At 49.9% G+C, this 24,552-nt stretch overlaps 1 protein-coding gene across 1 annotated transcript in view; it reads left to right on the top strand.

The window, feature by feature from the left end:
- The window catches only part of myo7b (myosin VIIB), a 124,641-nt gene that overhangs the window by 82,709 nt on the left and 17,380 nt on the right, over nucleotides 1-24,552 (top strand). The window contains exons 29-40 of the mRNA XM_033032264.1: nucleotides 2,751-2,870; nucleotides 4,115-4,288; nucleotides 5,204-5,428; nucleotides 5,536-5,538; nucleotides 6,703-6,867; nucleotides 8,464-8,581; nucleotides 11,660-11,786; nucleotides 14,297-14,466; nucleotides 18,057-18,244; nucleotides 20,992-21,104; nucleotides 22,049-22,206; nucleotides 23,661-23,814. Of these exons, the coding sequence (XP_032888155.1) occupies nucleotides 2,751-2,870; nucleotides 4,115-4,288; nucleotides 5,204-5,428; nucleotides 5,536-5,538; nucleotides 6,703-6,867; nucleotides 8,464-8,581; nucleotides 11,660-11,786; nucleotides 14,297-14,466; nucleotides 18,057-18,244; nucleotides 20,992-21,104; nucleotides 22,049-22,206; nucleotides 23,661-23,814 (1,715 nt within the window). The remainder of the gene's footprint in view (nucleotides 1-2,750; nucleotides 2,871-4,114; nucleotides 4,289-5,203; nucleotides 5,429-5,535; nucleotides 5,539-6,702; nucleotides 6,868-8,463; nucleotides 8,582-11,659; nucleotides 11,787-14,296; nucleotides 14,467-18,056; nucleotides 18,245-20,991; nucleotides 21,105-22,048; nucleotides 22,207-23,660; nucleotides 23,815-24,552) is intronic.

Raw genomic sequence — 24,552 nt, 5'->3', positions numbered from 1 at the left:
CTTGTTCCAGGTGACCACATCTGCAGCAAGTTTCGGTTGATCGGGAAACTCGGGCTTCAAGCACTGCGGCACGTCAGGGATGGGGAGAATTACCTGGGCTCAGTGTTCCTGGAGGCAGTCACACCCATTAGAGTAACTGCTTCCAACGTGGTCAATGGTCAGGATGAGGGTGTGAATGCCAGTGAGGCAGGCAGGAGGATAGAGGTAAAGGCAGTGTTAGAGGAACCTCAGCCCTTGTGCTCGTCCAGCAGGTCTGAGATTCTTACTCCCTGTGCAGATGAGTGTGAGGGCTGTAGGAAGAATGAGCAACATAACCATGGCACTGTAGTTCAGGGAGCTATGCAAGAGAGGAGAGAGAAGAGACACGTAGTTATCATTGTGATAGTTTAGTCAGGGGAATAGACACAATTCTCTGTCATGTGAATTGAGAATCCTGAAGGCTGTGTTGACTGCCTGGTGCCCGGGTTCGGAACATCTCGTCTGACCTGCAGAGGAACTTGGAGTGGGATGGCAAGGATCCAGTCGTCTTAGGTATCAATGACATAGGCAGAACAAGGAAAGAGGTTCTGCTAAGGGATTTGAGCAGCTTGGGACTAAATTGAAAAGCAGAATCAAAAAGGTAATAATCTCTGGAATGCTACCTGAGCCACAAAAAAAATTGGTATAGGGGGGAGAAGATTAAAGAGTTGAACACGTGGCTCAAAGATCGGTGTGGGAGAAGTGGATTTGCATTTGTGGGACATTGGTACCAGTATTGGGGAAGGAGGGAGCTGTTCCGATGGGATGGACTCCACTTGAACCCGGCTGGGACCAAGGTCCTGGCAAACTGCATAACGAGGGCCCTGGATAGGGCTTTAAATTAAATAGTGTGGGGAGGGCAACAAATTGGAAATGTATGGATGAAGTTAAAGGGAAGAGGTTAACGAAGTCTCTGGAAGTAAGAAGGACAGATAGTTTAAGAAGGGATGAATCTAAGGTCAGGCAAAATTAGGACCAATGTGAGAAGAAGGGTGGTGAATATCGAACTAAAGGTGTTATATATGAATACAATGTATGGGAACAAAGTGGATGAGGTAATAGCGCAGTTAGTAATTAGTAGGTACGACAGTCACGGAGACGTGGCTAAAAGATGATCGGAGCTGGGAGCTGAGTATCTAAGGTTACACATCCTATCAAAAATTTAGTTGGGTGGGTAAAGGGGGTGGGGTAGCTCCGCTGGTAAGGAATGAAATTTGGTCCTTAGCAAGGGGTGACGCCGGATCAGAAGAAGTAGAATCCTTGTGGGTAGAGCTGAGAAACTGCAAGGGTAAAAAGACCCTGATGGGATTTATTTACAGGCCTCCGAATAGTATCCAGGAAGTAAGGTATCAATTGCATCAGGAGGTACAATCGGCATGTAAGAAAGGCAATGTTACAGCGGTCATGGGCAATTTCAATATGCATGTAGACTGGGAAAATTAGGTTGGTACTGGACCCCAAGAGAAGGAATTTGTTGAGTGCCTACGAGATGGCTTCTTTGAGCAGCTTTTAGTCAAGCATACTAGGGAAAAGGTAATTCTGGATTTAGTATCGTATAACAAACCAGATGTGATTAGAGAGCTTAAAGTAAAGGAACCCCTTGGAGGTAGCGACCAGAATATGATAAAATTCAACCTGCAGTTTGAGAAGGAGATGTGTCAGTATTACTGTTGAGTAAAGGTGACTACAGAGGAATGAGGGAGGAACAGACTGAAGTTGATTGGAAAAGGGACCATAGAATGAATGACTGTAAAAGAGGATAGCAACATTTTCTTCAGATAAATAAAGAGTAAGAGAGAGGCAAGAGTGGACGTTGGACCGCTGGAAATTGTCGCTGGAGAAATTATAATGGGGAATAAAGAAATGGCAGATGAATTGAATTACATTTTTGCGTCAGTCTTCACAGTGGAAGACATCAGTAATGTATCTGAAATTCAAGAGAGTTGGAGCAGAAGTTAGCGGAGTGGCTATTACTAAGGAGAAGGTGCTTGGGAATCTGGAAAGTCTGAAGGTGGATAGGTCTACAAGATGGACTACACCCCAGGGTTCTAAAAGAGGCGGCTTTAGAGATTGTGGCGGCATTAGTGGTGATCTTTCAGGAATCACTAGTCAGGAGTGGTTCCACAAGATTGGAACATTGCAAATGTTACTCTGTTGTTCAAGGGGGAGTGAAGCAGAAGAGTGGAAAGTATAGGCCGGTTAGCCTGACTTCAGTGATTGGTAGATTTTAGAGACCATTATAAAGGATGAGGTGACAGAGTACTTAGAAGTTCACGATAAAGTAGGCCAAAGTCAGCATGGTTTTGTGAAAGGGAGATCTTGCCTGACGAATCTGCTGGAATTCTTTGAGAAAGTAAATAACAGGATAGACAAAGGAGAGTCAGTGGTTGTGTAGGAAAGAACTGCAGATGCTGGTTTACACCGAAGACAGACACAAAACTCAGCGAATCAGGCAGCATCTCTAGAGGAAAGGAATAGGCGACGTTTCTGGTCAAGACCTCCAAAACTCTTTGGTGGGAAGATGGGAGCCCATGGTATTAGAGGGAAGATGCTAGCACGGATAGCAGGTGGGCTGAATGGCAGAAGGCAAAGAGTGGGAATAAAAGGAGCTTTTTCTGGTTGGCTGCCAGTGACTAGTGATGTTCCGCAGGGGTCGGTGCTAAGGTCGTTACTCTTCACGTTGTACGCCAGTGAATTGGATGAGGGGATTGAAAGCTTTTCTCTCTCACCAGTATCTGCGCAGCTTCATTCGGACCGGCCCGGCGGGGTACGCATCTTACTGCGAGGAACGTTTGAGACGGACTACTGCCAACGGAGCGCGCACCGAGCCGCCCAGCTACCTGGAGCTGGAGGTCTGCATATGGGGCAGGAGGCGAGGGGCATGGGGTGGGGGGGTGGAGGGGAGGGGGGAGAGGACAGGGGCTGGGCAGAAAAGGGTAGAGGGTTGGGGTGGTGGGGAAGGGCGAGGCAGGAAGGGATGGGGTGGGAGGACAAGGAGGCGTGGGAAGATGGGGGAATAGAGGAGTGGGGAGGGCAGATAGAAACATAGAAAATAGGTGCAGGAGTAGGCCATTCGGCCCTTCGAGCCTGCACCGCCATTCAATATGATCATGGCTGATCATCCAACTCAGATGGGGGGGGGGGGGCAGGGAGAGAAGTGTAAGGGAGGAGACGAGAGGAGAGGGATGTGAGGGGAGGGAATGAAAGGACTGGGAGGGGTGGGAAAGGATAGATAGGAGGGGTGGGTGAGGAGGGATGCTGCTGCGGGGACCTCCGGACAGCAGGAAGTCTCAGATTTCCCGGAAAATGCCTCTTGTCCCGGGGAGTTTTAGAGGTAGGGGGGCAGGGTGTGAGAGAGACGGACTCGTACCCCCTCCTACATTGGGGAGGAGAGGAGGGTTGTGTATCGCGGTAATTCCAGTATTTAAGGTGTTGTTGCCTGGCGTTGGTGTTGTCCCTGTGTGTGTCGGGAGTGTTGCTTCCTGTATGTGCAGGGCAGTTATTTCCAGTGTGTAGGCTCTAGTGCTTCCTGTATGTAAGGGGACTATTTCTTTTTTTCTGTAGGAGTTAATTTCCTGCATATAGGGGATTGTTTCCTGTGTGTAACGGGTTGTTTCTTGTGTACAGGAGAGTTGTTTACTGTGTGTAGTCAGCTGTTTCTGCAGATTACAGCAAATGAAAAGAAAAAGAATGCAGATGCTGGACATTTGAAATAAAAACAGTAATTGGTGGAAACACTCAGCTGGCCAGACAGCATCTGTGGAGAGGAGATTCTGTAGTAGGCAGACTATAGGTAGACCGTTAGGGCAAAAGGATGATCATTGGTTGGAGACAGGCAGATAATGTGGCCAGGTAGTCACCATTGTCACGTGGCTTCTGTTTACGGACAGGCATCATAGTCAGGCACATATTGTGGACAGGCGGTCACTGGTGTCAGGTGGGTTCTGTTTACAGGCAGGCTCTGCAGAATGCTGACACTGGATTATGTAAACAGTTGGCCACCATGAACTAGTAGTCGCTGCTGACAGGCGGACTATGGGCCGGTGTGTATTGCGGACGGGTGAGTGATGAGGAAGACTCTTTCCTTTCCCGACAGGCGTCCAAGACGAAGCAGCCGATGAAGGTGACGGTGACATTGATGAGTGGAACGAGTTACTCAGTCTCCATCGATTCTGCCACCACAGCCCAGGAGCTGTGCAGGGCCCTTGCCAGCAGAACTGGCCTGACCGACTCGTTTGGCTTCTCCATCTACATCGCGCTGTACCAGAAGGTGAGGCTCTAAAGTGCCCTTTCAATTGAGTCGGGTTGTGTGCAGGAGGGTGTGTGGTGTCGTGGTGGGCTGTGTCGGGGAGGCCATGGGAGGGAGCGAGCAGAGGTGGGGACACCTAGATATGGCAGGGACCATGAAGCAGAGGGAACGTCTGAGACTGGGATTCCCACATCTGGCCTGGTGGACCTGTGGCTCTTTGTCCACCGGAAAACCAGAGCAGGAGTAGGCCACTGGGCCCCTAACGCCTGCTCCACCATTCAATATGATCATGGCTGATCTACCCCAAGACGCATCAATTTTGTGCCAGTTCTCCAGAGCTCTTAGTTCTGAAAACGTTTAAAAATGTATCTACCTCCAATGCTTCTAATGATCTGGCTTCCACCACCTTCTGGGGCTGAGAGTTCCAGAGATTCTCCACCCTCTGAAAAGTTCCTGCTTACCTTGGTTTAAATGGCTGTCCCCTAATTGGTATTGGTGAATTATTGTCACGTGCACTGAGGCTCAGTGAAAAACTTTTGTTTGCAAGCTATCTAGTCAAATCATTCTATATAAGATTCATGCACAAGTACAACAGGTGGTTCGAAGAGACAATACCAGAGTGCAGAATATAGTGTTACAGTGTTATAGCGTTACTGTCACAGAGAATGTGCAAGGGACGCTATGAGGTTGGTAATCTTGTGACCATGTCCCCTCATCCGAACCTCCACCAATCCAGATTTCCTCAGGGCCTCCCTGTCTCAGAGCGGCTGGTGTAGATTCGAGTCAATGGGTGGTTGATGGCTGGTGTGAACTTGGTGAGTTAGTGGGCCTGTTTCCAATGGTCTGTAAGGCACAAACTTTGTACAGAATTCTGAACCACTCTCTATCTCTCCCCCCTCTCCCCCCCCTCCCGCCCTCCCGCCCTCCCGCCACCAGGTCTCCTCCCTCGGGAGTGGTGCTGATCACATCCTGGACGCCATCTCGCAGTGCGAGCAGTACGTGAAGGGGCAGGGCAGGCAGGAGCGGCACGCCGCCTGGCGCCTGCTCTTCCGCAAGGAGATCTTCACACCCTGGCACGACTGCGGAGCGGATCCAGTCAGCACGGACCTCATCTACCAGCAGATCCTTCGCGGCATTCGGTTCGGGGAATACGAGTTCGAGGTGAGATCTGTCGGTCAAGCACTTGTGATAAATATATATCACGTATTTAGCATCTCATTGTCAGGTGCTTCCCATCATGTTTTAAGAGCAAGAATGGTTTGTCCCAGAGAGTGGTTGGACTCTGGAACATCTGTTGAAGAGATGGTGGAAGCAGACCCTCCTCACGTTTAGGAAGCATCCAGTCCAACACTTGTATCTCCGAGGCAGAGAAGGCTGGGGAATGAGATTAGTGTGAATGGGATTGCAACATGCAGCATGGGCATGTTGGGCAGAAGGGCCTGCTTCTGTACTGAATGATTCTAATGTTATCATTTTCCTTCTCCTCTCCCACTCCCATGAAGATCTGACTGGCCATGGAAAGTTACAGCACAGAAAGAGGCCCTTCAGCCACCGAATCCGTGCCAACCATCAACCACCCATCTTCGCCCATCCTACACTCTTCCCATTTTTGATTAGCCTGCATTCCCAGCAACTCATCTTGGATTCTACTATTCACCCACATGCTGGGAACGATTTGTAGAGGCCAACTAACCCTCCAACCCGCAAGTCTTTGGGATGTGGGTGGAAAAGGACGGCCCTGTGATGCAGCTGCTGACTCATAGAGTCACAGATTAGGGTTTGGTCCTGACCTCAGGTGTGGAGTTTGCATGATCTCCCTGTGACCACGTGGATTTCCTCCAGGTGCTCCGGTTTCCTCCAACATCCCAAAGACATGCGGGTTTGTAGGTTAATTGGCCTCTGTAAATTGCCCCTAATGCGTAGGAAGCGCATGTGAAAGTGTGATAGCATTGAACTAGCTTGAACAGGGATTGATGGTCGGCATGGTGTCAGTGGGCCGAATGGCCTGTTTCCATAGTGTATCTTTGAAAGCTAACAAAAACCGAGACACTTGGCTGTGTGTGGTTCTGATGGATATTCCTCGTTTCCCTCATCAAACTATTGCATTGCAGAAGGCATCACAGTACGTGAAGAGTTGTTTCCAATTGGGAAAGTTCAATTCAGTGGTAATGACCGGGTCTAGGGTCACAGGAAGCTGGCCAACTCATCGAGAGGGATCTGGTACGGAGATGTGGAGTACAACCCTGGTCATACCTTACTTAATCCTTCCCTTTGTGTTGACTGTTTAATGTGATGGGCTGGGGCGTGGGAGGGGGGGGGGGGCAGTGTTTTGAGGGCAGGTGTGGAAGGTCCTGGTGGGGATCCGTGAGCAGCCTGCTCTGAGAGTTAAGAGGAGACTGTCGGGATGGTTAACTGGTGTGACTCCACTACTCCAGGAGGAAGAGCTGGTGAATGTCGCCGCCAATCTTTACTACGTGAACTTTGGAACGAGTGACGAGGCTGTGAAGGGGCTGCAGGTTGTCAGAAGCTGCATCTCCGACAAACTCTTGCAGATCAAATCCCCGGAGGATTGGAGTAAACAGATCATGGCGCGAGTGAAGGTAAGGAAGGAACTGCACTCTCCAGAGAGGACTATCCCGGGGGTTCCCTTGGGAGAAATTAAAGTTGGTTGCTTGGCAACCGTGCACAGCTGGATCAGGACATTGCTGTCCACCTTAACCCCTTCAGTGCTGTGTGTCCATTGCAGCAGAGATCTGCACTCACCGTCTGTGCAAACTTGGCATTCACTCTGGGGGCTGGTGATGGGTAGGTCATGGGTCAGAGGAGGCCCAGGCAACCAAGTGGCAGCAATGAGGAAGAGATTGGTGTTTCCAGCTTCATAATGAGCCTGCAATTCAATTCCACCCAAAACCAGAACACCAGAGATGTCAATGTGGAACACCCCAACACAGTGATTGTGATCACCCCAACAACAGTGACTGTGATCACCCCAACATAGTGACTGTGATCACCCCAACATAGTGACTGTGATCACCTCAACACAGTGACTGTGATCACCCCAACACAATGACTGTGATCACCCCAACACAGTGACTGTGATCACCCCAACACAGTGACTGTGAGCACCCCAACACTGGTTTGCCTGTGGCGGTGGTGTCAGTCCTAATAGAGTCTGAAGAAGGGTTTCGGCCCGAAACGTCGCCTATTTCCTTCGCTCCATAGATGCTGCTGCACCCGCTGAGTTTCCCCAGCAATTTTGTGTACCTTCAGTCCTAATAGGTCTGTGCCTGTCTACTGGTGTGAAGCTTGTGCCTGAGGGTCTGACAGACAGTGGGCGTGGGTGGGATCCAGGTGCCCACTGGACAGCCTGGAACTCCTGTGTTGTGTGTCTTGAGGATGATGGGTCAATTGGCCCCTGTATATTGTCTCTCGTGTGTACGATGGGGCTAGTTGAGGGGAATGTGAGATAAATAAAATGGAATGATGTATTGGCTACCCGATGATCAGCATGGACTCAGTTGAACAAAGGATGTGTTTCCGTTCAGTATGACTCTAGTCTGTGCATGAGTCCTTGTGTGAGGAGAGGGAGAGGTGCCCGTGTTCCTGCTCCACTTCAATCTCTGTGGGGACCTGCTGGTGAGGTCAGCTCTGGGCCTAGCTATGGTCACCGCAGCCCAGACACTCCTGCCCATGACCCCAGCTGTAGGAGCAGTGCCTGTGCGGGGGAATCAGTGCCTCTGCCTATTCAATGCACCGCTGGCTGCTGTCACATGGACTGCAGTACAGGGGTCTGCATGTCATGGAGACTGCATGTCACGGGGATGTGTACACAGGGATTGTATGTCATGGGGACTCTGTGTCGTGTGTACTACAGCGATCTCCATCACACAGGGTCACTTCACAACTCGGCACCCAGCCTGTTAAAGGTTTACTGGTCAATGTTGCGATTAATTATGTATATGTGTTGTCTATATACATATATATATCTGCATATATCTGTGTGTGTGAGGAGGTATATATCTATGTGTGACTCCATTTCTATGTGTGTCGATATATGTGTGCCTCAGTCATATAGAGTGCCTATATGTCTGTGTGCTTGTGTGGGTGTGTGTCTATGCGTGTGTGCCTCGGTTTGTGTCTGTGTGTGTTTGTTGTAGAGAGACACTCCATCACCAATATATTTCTGTTTGTGAAAGGGTTTGTTCGGCCTGGACAGTCCCGAGCCGCTCACTCTCAAGGCCCAGCTGGTTGACCTCGTCCGCTTGAAGTGGCCCCTCCTGTTCTCCAGATTTTTTGAAGCTGCAAAGTTTTCAGGTACCGCGTGTTGCAGTGAGCTTCCATGTTTGCCTATGCATGTGTGTGTGTGTGTGTGTGTCACAATCATATGTGCGCAAGGGCAAATGTCATGTGTATGTGTGCACATGCCTGCAAGACCCCACAAACTGCTGCCTCACAGCACTAGCCACCCAGTCCATGTCCGGACCTCCAGTGCTGACAATGTGGGGTTTGCATGTTCACCCTGAGACAACGTGGGTTTCCTCTGCATGCTCCAAGTTTCCTCCCACATCCCAAAGACGTGCAGGTTGCAGAAGATGGTGGACAATGCCCGCTCCATGACAGAAGGCGTTGCCTCAAGATGACAGCTAATGTCATCAAAGACCCACAGCACCCTAGCCTCGCTCTCTTCTCGTTGCTCCCATCAGGACGAAGGTACAGGAACCTGAGAGCTGTGACCACTGGGTTCAAGAACAGCATCTTCCCATTCGCCGTCAGGCTCATGAACCACCCAGCACAACCCCTAACCACAACCCTACCCTCAGCACCAAACGACTGCAGACGTTGTATTGGTTGCATTACATACTTTGGTTTGCCATTATGGTCTGGTTATCTAGTATTACTGACAATTTATTGTATTATTGATTATTGTATATATATTTATTTGTTGTGCTTTTGCATAAATGAGCTTGTAAAACTGCAGCAAATAATCGTGTCTTCCCCATTGCACATGACAACACAACATTCTTGCCTCTTGAGGTTGGTGGTGGTTGACATTGGCCACTGTAAATTGTCCCTAGTATGTGGTGGAGGTGGTTGGCAGAATCTGTGGTAAGTTGGGGGGACTGTAGGGTGAATAATACAAGATTGGTGTATTGGCCACCAGATGATCAGCGTGTCCTGATGGGCCTGTTTCTATGCAGTATGACTAATCTGTGTGTGAGTCCTTTGGTGAGCAGAGTGAGAGGAAAAGACTGTGCCCATGTTCCTACTCCAGCCCAGTCTCTGGAATCCATGTTGGGACGTGCTGGTGAGGACAGCCCTCGACCTACCCCTGGTCACCCACAGCACAGACTCACCAGCGGAACGATTTCCGCCGTCAAAATATTGCAGAGTTATGGATGTTGCCCAGTCCATCACACTGACCAGACTCCCCACCGTTGACTCCATCTACACTTCGCGCTGCCTCAGACAAGCAGCCAACGTAGATTAGTCCACCTTGTTCATCTTCTACTAGCCATTCCTATCAGGTAATAAGTACAGACGCTTGAAGGTGCACACCACCAGACTCGGAAACACCTTATTTCCCTCTATTATCAGGCTTCTGAATGGTCCTTCCACAAGCTAGAGTACTGTTCGATTCACCTCTACCCCACTGCGGACATTGGACTTTGTCTATGCGACTGATGCTATACAAAACTCCATGCTGCACTCTGTATCTTCCCCTTTGTTCTATCTATTGCACGTCAGTTGACTTGCTTGATTATATTTATGTACTAGACTAAGTGAGCTCCGTTGGGTCCCAGTTACACGGGAGGCCTGGTCACCCAACACAACCCGTTCCCCAATGCAATATTCCACCACTCACCCGTTCCCCCAACGCAATATTCCACCACCAACCCATAGCCCCTAACTGCTCAGGTGCGGCTCATTTCCCCTCATCCCCAAGCACTCCCTCCCCTCCTCATCATATGTGGGAGAGGAGGAGGGGAGGGGGGGAGGGAAGTGGGGTGTATGGCGGGGTGTGTGGACGGGGAGGTGTAGGGGGGGGAGATGGTGGTGTGGGGGGAGGGGGGGTGTGGAGGGGGGGGTGTGGCAGCAGTGTGTGTGGCGGGGAGGAGGTGTGTATGTGGGCGGGAGGGGTGTGGGAGGGGAGGAGGAGGGATGTGGGGGGGAGAGGAGGGATGTGTGGGGAAGGGTGCGTGTGTGGGAGGGGGTATGTGTGGGAGGAGGGGTTGTGGAGGGAAGGGTTGCAGGGGCGGGGGGGCTGTGGGGGGGTGGGTGTGGGGGGTTGTTGGGGTGTTGTGGGCGGGGGGGAGTTGTGGGGGTAGTTGTGGGGGGTGGGGGGTGTGGGTGGGGGGGTTGTGGGGGAGATGGGTGTATGGGCAGGGGGGAGAGTTGTGGATGGAGAGGGTGTGTGGGCGGGAGGGGAGTGAGTTTGGAGAAAAGACGGGGGAAGAGCCATGGGCGAGAGGGGGGTATCACAGGGAAGGGGGGAGAGGAGCCAGTGAGGAGGACCAGAGGGGTAGTGGCTGGAATTGGCGGTGCGATGGGGACTCACAGCGGGCACTGGTCGCTGGTCGTTCTCCTCCGCCGGGATCAGTCTCCGCTTTCCGTTTGGCGACATCGCGACATCTCCGACTCCAGGCTGGGTTGGGTCTCCGACTCCAGGCTGGGTTGGGTTCCGACTCCAGGCTGGGTTGGGCCTCCGACTCCAGGCTGGGCTGGGTCTCCGACTCTGGGTTGCTCGACGTGGAGCTGCTCGTGACTCAGCTGCTTCGGGTCCCTCTGAAAATGTTGTCCGGTCGGAAACCTCCATCAGCCACCCTCAGCTCCAGTAAAGACACGATGGCGCAGGAAGGGGCGGACCGCCCCAGTGAGTGACAAGGGAAGAGACTAATCTGCGCGGCACGGCAGGAGAAGAGATCGATCTGCACACGCATGTTTTTTAAGATTTTTTAAACCTCGCTAACATTTACGACATTCAACCGATCGGAACGAAACTTGGTGCAATCGCAGCACAGGAGAACGGTGAGTGAACTAGTGAAAATCGGAGCGCTATCGCAAACTATTTTTGCGCAAATAGAAAGACCACACAAACCGGAAGATAACAAGATCAGAGTTTTAGTTATGTATAGAAGATAGATGGATGGATGGATGGTTTGATTTTCTGATTTGATTGGACAGCATGTTAAACAAAGTTCTTCACTGTACCTTGGTACACCAGACAATAATAAGCCAAAACCTTAACCCTTCCCTGTGTGTGAGTGACATGTTGAGCATGGGGGGAGCTGCAGGCGGCTACAGTAGAGGGAGATGGTGGTGCGTTCTCCCTCAGCAGGAAGAGTGCGGGCAGCACGGTGGGCTCCAGGTTCACTCACACCTGCTCTCTTCCAGGACCAACCCTGCCAAGGAACAAGCTGGTGGTCGCCATCAACTGGGCCAGTCTCAGCTTTGTGGATGAGAATGAGAAAGTCCTGCTGAAGCGCTCCTTCCCGGAAATTACCGGAGTAACTACAAACAGGTCAGAGCTTGGGGGATCAACCACCTCCCTCCTGCTAATCTCTCCACCCCTGTGTCTCAGGGTCTCGCCCCCTCCTCCAGACTCCCTCATCAGCTAAACCATGGGCCGGGCCATCGCAGGCTGAGGCCACGTCCCTCCCGTCACTTCCCTCTGTGGGCAGCTGCAGACATCTGGGAACATCTGGGTCAAGGCCATTCTGGATGGGTGCTGGGGTAGAGGTCAGGCTGAGGGTAGAGGTCAGGCTGAGGGCAGAGGTCAGGCTGAGGGTAGAGGTCAGGTTGAGGGTAGAAGTCAGGCTGAGGGTAGAGGTCAGGCTGAGGGAAAATTGAGGTGGTGAGACGGAGAGTAGAGGTCAAGGTGTGTGTAGTCAGACAGAGAGTAGAGGTCAGGTGGCAGAGGCGTTACACCAATCTTAAAGAAACCTGGTCTTGATCCCTCCTCTCTCATTAACTACCGCCCAATCTCAAACCTCCCCTTTCTTTCAAAAACCCTGGAGCGTATCGTTGCGTCGCAACTTCATTCCCACCTCCTTGCGTATAACCTACTTGAACCCCTCCAATCTGGCTTTCGCCCCCTCCATAGCACAGAACTGCTCTCCTCAAAGTCCTCAACGACCTCCTCACCTCTGCTGACACTGGTTCCCTCAACATCCTCATCCTCCTCGACCTGAGCGCAGCCTTCGATACAGTGAACCATAACATCCTGCTCACCAGACTCAAAGACCTCGGCATTGAAGGCTCTGCACTCAGCTGGCTCCGTTCCTACCTTTCCAACAGATCCCACTTCATCTCTCTCCACAACCACACCTCTGCTACAGCCACAGTCCCTCAAGGCGTTCCCCAAGGCTCCGTACTCGGCCCCCTCCTCTTCATCATCTACATCCTCCCCCTTGGTCAGATACTCCGCCACTTCAACCTGGACTTCCACTGTTACGCTGATGACACCCAGATCTACCTCGGCACCAAATCCCCCCACAACCCCCCCCCTCTCCCATATCAACTCCTGTTTGTCAGCTATAAAAACCTGGATGCAACATAATTTCCTCAAACTCAACAGCGATAAGACAGAATTCCTCCTCATAGGCTCCAAAGCCACACTCAGCAAAATCAATAACCCCACTCTCACCATCGACGGCACCACTGTCTCCCCATCTCCCCAGGCCTGCAACCTTGGCGTGATCTTTGATTCCACCCTCTCCCTTGAGCCTCACATCCGCCATGTCATTAAAACCTCCTTCTTTCATCTCCACAACATCGCCAAACTCAGACCCTCTCTCACACCGCCCGCTGCTGAAAGACTCATCCATGCCTTCATCTCCTCCCGACTGGACTATTGCAACTCACTTCTCCTTGGCATCAGCTCCACCTGCATCAACCGACTCCAACTGGTCCAGAACGCAGCCGCCCGACTCATCACCCACATCAAATCCTGGCATCACATCACTCCAGTTCTCAAACAACTTCACTGGCTTCCCATCTCCCACCGGATCACCTACAAAATCCTGATCCTCACCTACAAAGCCCTTCACCATCTGGCCCCCCCATATCTCACTGACCTCCTCTCCCCCTACCAACCCTCACGGTCCCTCAGATCCACATCAGCCGGTCTCCTCTCCATCCACAAGTCCAACCTCCGCAGTTTAGGGGACAGAGCCTTCTCCAAGGCAGCTCCCAGGCTCTGGAACTCCCTCCCCCAACTGATCCGCAATTCCGTGTCCCTCACCATCTTCCAGTCCCGCCTCAAGACCCATCTCTTCACCTCTGCCTATCCTTAGCCCCACGTCCCCCTCCCTTTTCATCTGTGCATTAATTGCCTCATATTGTGTTTTGAATTGTATTCTGTCTTTACTTTGTGTACTAGTCATGTCTCTACTATTTATTTCATTCCCCTTACATGTTTTTCCTCTACCTGCAAAATTTTTGTAAGGTGTCCTTGAGACTCTTGAAAGGCGCCCATAAATAAAATTTATTATTATTATTATTATTATTAGAGGAGGACCGGCTGAGGTAAAATTGAGGGTGGTGAGATTGGGTGTGGAGGTCAGGCTGAGGGTAGAGGTTAGGCTGGGGATGGAAGTCAGGCTGATGGTGCAGGTCAAGTTATGATAGAGGTCACGTGGAGGGTAGAGGTCAAGCTGGGGCTGGAGGTCAGGCTGAGGATGGAGGTCACATGGAGGTTGGAGGTCATGCTGTGAAGGCGTAAGTGGAAGGGATTCCAACACGTCAACTAGTTGGAGTATTCCCGTGAGCTGATGTTGGTGATTGAGCAGCGGTTGCCAGGGGTGAGGGAGGAGGGTTGTTCCATTGACCGGACAAAACAATTCCTGTGGGATTTAGGAGTTGGATATACTCTGAGCAGTGAGGAGAAGCTGACTCGGCTGGAAGCAAGACGAGGGGCTGAAGGGCTGGGATTGACGGACTGGGCTCGACCCCTTGAGAACGCTCTGCCTGCGTAGAACCGTCCGAGTGCCTGCGACGCTAGATTTGACTGTGGTGCTTTGTCCAACGCAGAGCTCTGAAGCTGTCGGGGCAGAGTGTGACGGTGAGCACGCTGCAGGGCGAGGAGTACACCCTGACGTCCGGCCATGCTGCCGACATCGCTGACCTGCTGCTGCTGTTTCTGAACGGGCTGAAGATGAGGTCGGAGTACGCAGTGTCACTGCTCAACAGTCCCAAGCAAGGTATGGAGAACATTGAGACCATTGCTCTAGTGCCTTTCAAGGCCAATGCACCTGGTAACTGTCTCAGAACCAAGCCTATTCCTTGACTATACAAAGGCCTTTCTCTACCTCTGAACATGGAACAATACAGCACAGGAATGTGCCCTTCGGCCCACAATGTCTGTGCCAAACATGATGCCAAGACCAACTCTTATCTGCCTGTGTGTGATCCATATTACTCCATTCCCTGCCTATCCATGTTCCTATCTAAAAGTATTTTAAACACTACCATCATATCTGCTTAAACCACCATCCCTAGCAGTGCGTTCCAGGCATCCACCACCTTCTGCGTAAAAACTAGCCCTGCAAATCTCCTTTCCACTTTTTCCCTCTCATCGTAAAGCTTTTCCCTCTTATCTTTGACATTTTCACCCGGGGGGGAAAAGGTTCTGACTGTCTACTCTAAAGCCTTGCTGAAAACAACTGGAGCACATCAATTGTTGAACATTGGATCAAGTTGGTCATACCTGTTAAAAAACAAAGTGCTGGAGGAACTGTTCCATTGTTTAAAAAGGGGTCTAAGAGTAAACCTAGCAATTATAGACCTGTTAGTTCAAATGTCATTAGAAACGGGAATAGTGCCGGAGGATTGGCGTACTGCGCATGTTGTTCCATTGTTTAAAAAGGGGTCTAAGAGTAAACCTAGCAATTATAGACCTGTTAGTTTGACGTCAGTGGTGGGCAAATTAATGGAAAGAATACTTAGAGATAATATATATAAGCATCTGGATAAACAGGGTCTGATTAGGAACAGTCAACATGGATTTGTGCCTGGAAGGTCATGTTTAACTAATCTTCTTGAATTTTTTGAAGATGTTACTCGGGAAATTGATGAGGGTAAAGCAGTGGATGTTGTGTATATGGACTTCAGTAAGGCCTTTGACAAGGTTCCTCATGGAAGGTTGGTTAAGAAGGTTCAATGGTTGGGTATTAATGGTGGAGTAGCAAGATGGATTCAACAGTGGCTGAATGGGAGATGCCAGAGAGTAATGGTGGATGGTTGTTTGTCAAGTTGGAGGCCAGTGACGAGTGGGGTGCCACAGGGATCTGTGTTGGTCCACTGTTGTTTGTCATGTACATCAATGATCTGGACGATGGTGTGGTAAATTGGATTAGTAAGTATGCAGATGATACTAAGATAGGTGGGGTTGCGGGTAATGAAGTAGAGTTTCAAAGTCTACAGAGAGATTTATGCCAGTTGGAAGAGTGGGCTGAAAGATGGCAGATGGAGTTTAATGCTGATAAGTGTGAGGTGCTACATCTTGGCAGGACAAATCAAAATAGGACGTACATGGTAAATGGTAGGGAATTGAAGAATGTAGGTGAACAGAGGGATCTGGGAATAACTGTGCACAGTTCCCTGAAAGTGGAATCTCATGTAGATAGGGTGGTAAAGAAAGCTTTTGGTGTGCTGGCCTTTATAAATCAGAGCATTGAGTATAGAAGTTGGGATGTAATGTTAAAATTGTACAAGGCATTGGTGAGGCCAATTCTGGAGTATGGTGTACAATTTTGGTCGCCTAATTATAGGAAGGATGTCAACAAAATAGAGAGAGTACAGAGGAGATTTACTAGAATGTTGCCTGGGTTTCAGCAACTAAGTTACAGAGAAAGGTTGAACAAGTTAGGGCTTTATTCTTTGGAGCGCAGAAGGTTAAGGGGGGACTTGATAGAGGTTTTTAAAATGATGAGAGGGATAGACAGAGTTGACGTGGAAAAGCTTTTCCCACTGAGAGTAGGGAAGATTCAAACAAGGGGACATGACTTGAGAATTAAGGGACAGAAGTTTAGGGGTAACATGAGGGGGAACTTCTTTACTCAGAGAGTGGTAGCTGTGTGGAATGAGCTTCCAGTGAAGGTGGTGGAGGCAGGTTCGTTTTTATAATTTAAAAATAAATTGGATAGTTATATGGATGGGAAAGGAATGGAGGGTTATGGTCTGAGCGCAGGTATATGGGACTAGGGGAGATTATGTGTTCGGCACGGACTAGAAGGGTCGAGATGGCCTGTTTCCGTGCTGTAATTGTTATATGGTTATATGATTATAACTCGACGGGATCATCTGTGGCAGGAAATGGGCAGAGGATTTTTCGGGTCAGGGCTGCTGGAGTAGAGGGGAGGTAACTGGTGGAGGCAGGTGAGGGGTAAGGTGGCACGTGTGCATTTGCCAGCTCCTGTCTCACCCCCACCCTCACCTCTTTCTACCACCTATCTTTCCTCTACTGCAGTCTGAAGAAATGTTCAACCCAAAAATGTCATCAGTCTATTTCCCTCCACAGGTGCTGCCTGACCTGCTGAGTTCCTTCCAGCACTTTGTTTTCTGCTCAAGATTACAGATCCTGCAGTCTCTCGTGTCTCCTTCCCCTGATAAATCTTTCCATATATATCCAGTTCTTTCTATATATCCATTTCTGATGATCCACAGAATGTTTCCAGTAAGTTGCCCCTCACTGATGATAGGCTGGTTATAGTAGGAATAGGTGAGTCTTTTTCAGCTTTACACCTGAACCAAAGAGTGTTGGAAGAATGAAGATTTGAATCAGCATTATTCCCAACCTTCTTGTAAGCTCCGGATTCATTGTGTGTAGTCCTGGTGATTTATCTACCTTTACTATGCATCTTAAACATACCCTTCATTGTCTGTGTCACTCCCCTTCTCCATTAAGACAAACCCTCTTTCAATAGACAATAGACAATAGGTGCAGGAATAGGCCATTCGGCCCTTCGAGCCAGCACAGCCATTCACTGTGATCATGGCTGATCATCCCCAATAAGTTCCCCGTTCCTGCCTTCTCCCCGTATCCCCTGACTCCGCTATCTTTAACATAGAAACATAGAAAATAGGTGCAGGAGTAGGCCATTCGGCCCTTCGAGCCTGCACCGCCATTCAATGTGATCATGGCTGATCGTCCAACAAGAGCCCTATCTAGCTCTCTCTTGAAAGTATCCAGAGAACCGGCCTCCACCGCCCTCTGAAGCAGAGAATTCCTGAGAGCGACTAGTGGAAGAAGGTTGAGGGACTAATTGACCTCCTCGAGTTCCTAATAAGTGAGGCAGATGATGGTGTGTGGAGGGTGGATGGAGGAACAAGGGAAGGGTCTGCTTCAGGCAGGAAGATGAGAGAGTTCAAATGACAAAAGATACTTCAAGAGGCCAACTGCAAACTCCTTAGAACATCTGATATCAAGTAAAACACTATAGTAATAGAAGTCTTCCTTTTTCAGGTCTGGAAACTGTTGAATATCCATCAAGATTGTCCCTACATTAAACTGTCCATCTGCAGTATCTGTCCTACAGTTTAACTGTATCGCTATTCTGTTAGACCCTACAGTCTAACTATGTGTCTTGCATGTTTGTTCTTAGAATCGAATGTATCGCTGTCATCTTCGTTCTAACAGTCTAATATATCACTGCTGTGTTTGTTCCTCCAGGCCAATACATCTGTCATGTTTGATCCTACATTTACAGTTTAGTTTACAGTCAACACTGTGTCTCTGTTGTTTTTGACCCAAGTGCAGAGTTTAATTTGCTTTCCATTTTCGGTGTTTCAGATGATCCCATATTCCTAAAATTTGAGAAGGGTGATTTGATTAAGCTTCTTAAACCTGAAGAGCTAACTCCGCCTCAGGATCATGGCTGGGTTCAAGGATGGAATGAGCGTACGGGAAAGACAGGAAGCCTTTCTCTGCAGTCCGTCTACATCATTCCAATCCTTGAGAAACCATCGTCAGATGTGATGGTACGTTGGGGTAAAGTTCACTCTAACAAAGAACGGCTCGTTACTACTTGTGTTGAGATGAGTTGTCTTTTGAGGCCAAGCACTCCCCCATCGGTCGGCTGAGGCCCAGATCAATAGATAATAGACAATAGGCGCAGGAGTAGGCCATTCAGCCCCTCGAGCCAGGACCGGCATTCATCATGTGATCATGGTTTATCATCCACAATCAGGACCCCATTCCTGCCTTCTCCCCATATCCCCTGACTCCGCTATCTTTAAGAGCTCTATCTAACTCTCTCTTGAAAGCATCCAGAGAATTGGCCTCCACTGCTTTCTGAGGAAGAGAATTACACAGATTCACAACCCTCTGTGTGAAAATGTTTTTCCTCATATCAGTTCTAAATGACTTACGCCTTATCCTTAAACTGTTCCGGACTCCCCCAACATCGGGAACATGTTTCCTGCCTCTAGCGTGTCCAAACCCTTAATAATCTTATATGTTTCAATAAGATACCCTCTCATCCTTCTAAATTCCAGAGTATACAAGCCCAGCCGCTCTATTCTATCAACTTATGACAGTCCTGCCATCCCGGGAATTAACCTTGTGACTCTACGCTGAATTACCTCAATAGCAAGAATGTCCTTCCTCAAATTTGGAGACCAAAATTGCACACAATACTCCAGGTGTGCTCTCACTAGGGCCCTGTACAACTGCAGGAGGACCTCTTTGCTCCTATACTCAACTCCTCTTGTTATGAAGGACAACATGCCATTTGCTTTCTTCACTGCCTGCTGTACCTGCATGCTTACTTTCAGTGACTGATGAACGAGGACCCCCAGATCTCATAGTACTTCCCCTTTTCCCAACTTGACACCATTCAGATAATAATCTGCGTTCCTGTTCTTGCTACCAAAGTGGATAACCTCACATTTATCCACATTAAACTGCATCTACCCACTCACCCAACCTGTCCAAGTCACCCTGCATCCTCATAGCATCCTCCTCACAGTTCACACTGCCACCCAGCTTTGTGTCATCTGCAAATTTGCTAATGTTACTTTTACTTGTCCTTTATGTGTCAGGGACCCATTCCCATTCCCATTCCCATTCCCATTCCCATTCCCGAGCTGAGCCATCCCCTGCGGGAGCCCTCATTAATTGCAGGCCTGTACATTTTCTCCCATTACAGTCTTGAGCACTCAGTAGTCTGTGCCTGAGGTCACTTTCTGTGAGACTCTGTGCTTCCTCTTATTATGGAGCCATTGCTTACAGGAACTGGAGTTCCCCTGTTACACGGCAGAGGAAGCACACAGACTGGTACTGATGGGCCCTTATCAATACTAGCCTTTTGAATACAGGACCCAGTTTCTCTCATTACAGGATCCAGTGCCTCTCCCATTACATGACCCAGTTGCCCTAATATTATAGGACCCAGCAGTCCTCCTGTTGCAAGACCCAACACAATTTATGATAAGAGCCTGTCCCACTGCGGCGACCAAATCTGCGAGTTTAGAAGAGTTTGCCCTCGACTCAAACTCGCAGCATGGTCGACACGTGGTCCTAGGAGATCCTGTGAGGTCACTGGAACTCTCCTTCATGCTCGAGGGAAGTTCCCGCATACACGCGGCCTCAGCTAGGTCGTGGAAAATTTTCAGCATGTTGAAAAATGTTCTGCGAGTAAAATTTGCTCGGCATGGTTCTATTTAACTCGTAGTGCAGTGGAGTGCGGTCACTATTTAGTTACAGGGAGTCGAGGGCAGCCGTAGGCAATCTCCTTAGCTGACCCGGCATTTTAATTGGCTCATTGGAGTTTTCAGGACCAAGGAAAACCAACCGGTAGGTAAAATGCCCGCTAAACTTTATTAAAAGTTGTCTGACTTCTCTCCCCTTCTCTCCCCCTTCTCTCCCCCTTCTCTCCCCCTTCTCTCCCATTCCCCCCCCTCTCTCCCCCTTCTCTCCCCCTTCTCTCCTCCTTCTCTCCCCCTTCTCTCCCCCTCTCTCCCCCTCTCTCCCCGTTCTCGTCCCCCTCTCTCTCCCCCTCTCTCCCCCTTTCTCCCCCTTTCTCCCCTTCTCTCCCCCTTCTCTCCCCTTCTCTCCCCCTTCTCTCCCCCTTCTTTCCCCCTTCTCTCCCCCTTCTCTCCCCCTCTCCCCCCCTCCCTCTCGCTCACTAAAGGACTTACCGTACACTGTGCAGCCGTATTTTATCTTCCTCTTCATCGCGGGTGTGAACTTCAGACAGCGCTCCCTCGCTTTCCCTGACCCCCGCCTTTGCGGTGTGTGTGCGTGTGCGTGTGCGTGTGTGTGTGCGTGTGTGTGTGTCTCTCTCTCTCTCTCTCTCTCTCTCTCTCTCTCTCTCTCTCTCTCTCTCTTGATTGCCCCTGGTGTGTAGTTGAGCGTGAAATCTGGGGAGACCTGTTGCGAATGAAATGAGATAAATGTAGATTTGGTGTAAATGTGTGTTTGATGGTCAGCATGGACTTGGTGGGCTGAAGGGCCTGAGTTGGTGCTGTGTCCCTCTACATTTCCCACCTGTCAGATTTGATGTACATCAGCTGCCTGAAAACTTGTAGCGACTCTACCTAATGACCCAACAGTTGCTGCAAGTCATAAACAACCAGGAAGTGCCTTTGTTTAAACGTCGGAAACGGTGATAAAACTGTAAATGCATTTTCCCGAGCAGATCAGCAGTTTCCTTATCGCGCTGTCCTGCTGCAACCGTTCCTCAGCCCTGAGTCTGTTCACAACTGCTGCCTTCTTCCACTGACAGAGTTTGATTCGCATGTCTCCTGACCAGCGACGCCAGGCTGCACCCACTGCCCCTACACAGGAGTTGGACACCAAGCACTACACCCTGGAGGAGTTCTCGTACCTCCACTTCAGGTGCACCTCCTTCTTCATTCTTGAACAGGGTTGCGACAGATGCGCCATCCTTTAATGAATTTGGTTTTTAGTCATGAAAGATTTTTTAAGGATTCATTTTGATCAAAAGTATTGGATAACAAGCCGGGGGAAGAACAATGGAGCAGTTGGTAGAGCCACAACCTCACAGAGTGGAGACTCCGATTCAGTCCTGACCTCAGGTGCTGTCTTTGCCTAGTTTGCACATACTCCATGTGACCACACATGCGGGCGCAAGGTTAAGCGCTGGTCACTTCATTGCTCCTGGTGAGTAGGTGAGTGGCAGGAGAGATGGGGAGAGATGGCACGTGGGTGAGGAGGGGCCACTGGGAGATGGGTGGTGGTTATGGCCTCTTGCAATGTAGGAAGATTGTTTGAGATGATGGGTGCCCCTGTCTGAAGGAGGAACCAGACCTGAACAAACAGAGGGCATAGATGACCTGCGGGGGTATAACGGACTCCAGTAGGATGCTGACAACAATGAAGTCATTGGTTTGGGCCAATCTCAAGCCTATGGACCCATCTGAGAGCAGGAAAGAGACCTCCAGCTGTTCAGCCCTTTCGGCAGAATAACCCTGGAAGACAAACAACCCTATAACCCCATCCAATGCTATTAATCATCGAACACATGCAGCAACACCCTGCCATCCCCATAGCCCTTGTATTTGCAGCTGGGATGTTGTTGTGGAAACAGCTGCAAGGGATCTCACATTTAAATTGTGGAACGAGACCCTTTGGGGCAGCTTGGGAGCATCTTCAGGAAAGCGCGTGCCCTCACCTCCCCTTCCTGGTGAGGCCGCCAGCACAAAGCAATGTCTCGGTTTCCTTCTCGGCGGAGATGGCGGCTGAGAGTCTGTGCTTCCTGCGAATGAGATCTGCTGCGGGTAGCACGGCTTACGTTAACCCAACTCCTCTTGTCTGAACAGGCCCCCGAGTAAAGAGTCGATGAGCAGAGCAGTGTTTCCAAAGGCTCGCGTGAAGGACACGATCTGGGCCTGTTCCCGGGAGCCCCTGAGACTGCCGCTGTTGAAGAAAGTCTGTCTGAATCCTGAGATGGTGCAAGTGGCGTGTCAAGCCTTCATCGATATCCTTTCAATCTGAGCACGGTCTCCCCGCACCGCACTGCACCTTGGAGAGCGTATAAATCCCAGAGATCATGGAACATCCCCCTCCAACCCCACCCCACCCTTACAGAAACACCATATTCCAGAGGGCAATGATCAAGAGACCCCTTGCAGAACAATATATTTGAAATTAAAGTACGGACTGTACAGATATCTAATTCTCACTGCAATCACAGTAAGAGATCTACTCCCTACTGTAATTATCGTTACATATCGTGTACCACTGTGACCACAGATGGACAGTCACTCCACTCTGTAATCATCATCAGATATTCAATCTCCATTGTAATCACAGTTGGACATCCAGTCCCCATTGTAAGTACATGCGAGACATCAGTACACATGGCTGTATCTGCAACCCTCAATGTATAATATGCCCTGATGTCAGCCCAACACATCATCCAGTCAGACCCTGCACTCCTCGACGGATGTCCCAAAGACCACACTCACTGGGTCGCACCACCGGATCTCTGGTCAGTTTCTGCTTCAGCCCTGGTCCTTCACTATCCTCCCACCTCCTCATCAGTTGCCTAGTTTAGTTTAGTTTATTGTCACCTGTACCAAACGTTCCACAGGTTGGGAACGGTCCCAAGGGTCAGCAATAGTCTTCCCCTGACTGGTCACACTGTCAGTACTCACCAACTCCCCCAGCGCTGGGAAGCTGTAACTCCGACTGTCACCAGTGCCACAGTTGCTGTGCACGCCTAACCTGACTGTCTTGGTCGCCTGAGCCTTCCTTCCAGAAAAGTTGGTTGATCTCAGGGGATACAGCCTACTGCCCATCCTTACATGAAGGGTGGTGCAAATCAGACAATCCCTGGCCTAAAGAAGCTGTTGGTACTGGGGCTCAAACAAAAACCCAACCCAGATTCAAAGACTCTTGTTCGGGGCAGCTATTGGAGTTGGAGATCAAGGAATTGGAGTTAAGATACATTTTAACCCTGGAGACATGAGACTGTGGCTACTAGAACATTGAGCAAAAATCAAAGTACTGGGTCAGGCAGCATCTGCAGAGAGAATGGACAGACAATGCTCTGAAGTAGAATGTGGACCGAAATTTCATCTGTCCTTTTCCCTCCACAGATGTAGCACGAGTCTCTAAGTTCCTCCAGCACTGTGCTACATATTAACTATGAATCACTTAAATGGGTTCAAAAGGCCCTGATTCGAAGGTGGGGCTTAACAAGGAGAGCACTGCAGTCCCATTGCAGAGTCCCAGTCCATGGGACTAGAACTGGGAGGAAGTGCAACTATATTGAGTGTCCTCATGGTGAGGGCGGCTCAGATTGGTCAGCCCCTGGTTAGAGCCAAGTCCAGTCCCAATGGCTTCCCCCCATGAGATCCAACACACAAACTCTGTTCCTTCTCGCCTGCTGCTCGATTCCCTCTGTCAATTCCTTAACCAGCACCTTACCTATAATGAAGTACATGGGCGATTACCCTGGCAAGCTGTCCAAGTCTGGCACTCAACTGACCGACCAGATATTTACTGGAGCGCTGCGGGAGGAAGTGGTACAGGATGAGGTCTACTGCCAAATCATGAAGCAGCTCACCCATAACCGCAACAGGTAACCCCTGAACCCGGGGCCTCAGTCCCCAACCCTTCGCTCACTTGGGGGTCACATCATCACAGAGATACAGCAAGGCAGTAAGCCCTTCAGCCCATCGAGGTCACACCGGCCATTGACTTTACATATATGCTAATCCTACTCTAATCCATTCTGTTCAGTAACTCCTCTGTCCCCAGATTTTTCCACTAACCTATACACTAGGGGAATTTACAGCACCCAATGAACACATCATTCCACACATCAATGGGATGTGGGAGGAAACCGGAGCACTCGGGAAACCCATGCGGGCACAGGGTGGAAAAATGGGAATTCTCTGGTAGGGTAACGGAATGGAGCTATGAAGAGGCCAATAAGTGTCACTGTTCACACTGGGTGATGTTCCACGCGGGCTCCTCCCTCCCTCACTACATCACCATGAACTCAACCAAAGCTCAGCTTCTCTTCTCAGACTCACACCAGACTGTTTGACAATGTTCTGTTGGTTGGACATCTCCTCGAATGGGGAAACCCTGTCTTTTTGGTTTCTATCGGGCTCTTGTTCCACTCTATCCCTATAGTTTCCCCTCCCCAGGTCTGCAGTCCGATGGGATTTCTATCTTTCAACTCCCAGCCTCACTGCACAGCTCTGATCTGACTGGGAAGGTGACACTGCCGACCTGTGCTTCTAATGGAGACACAACGGACCCCAGGTGCTGGAATCTGGAGCAATAACCAAAGTGCTAGAGAAACCCAGCA

Source organism: Amblyraja radiata, chromosome 13, assembly GCF_010909765.2.
Source record: "Amblyraja radiata isolate CabotCenter1 chromosome 13, sAmbRad1.1.pri, whole genome shotgun sequence".
In the NCBI taxonomy this organism is placed as follows: Eukaryota; Metazoa; Chordata; class Chondrichthyes; order Rajiformes; family Rajidae; genus Amblyraja; species Amblyraja radiata.
Note: the sequence above shows the minus strand (reverse complement) of the source record. Positions and strands in the feature narration are given on the sequence as shown.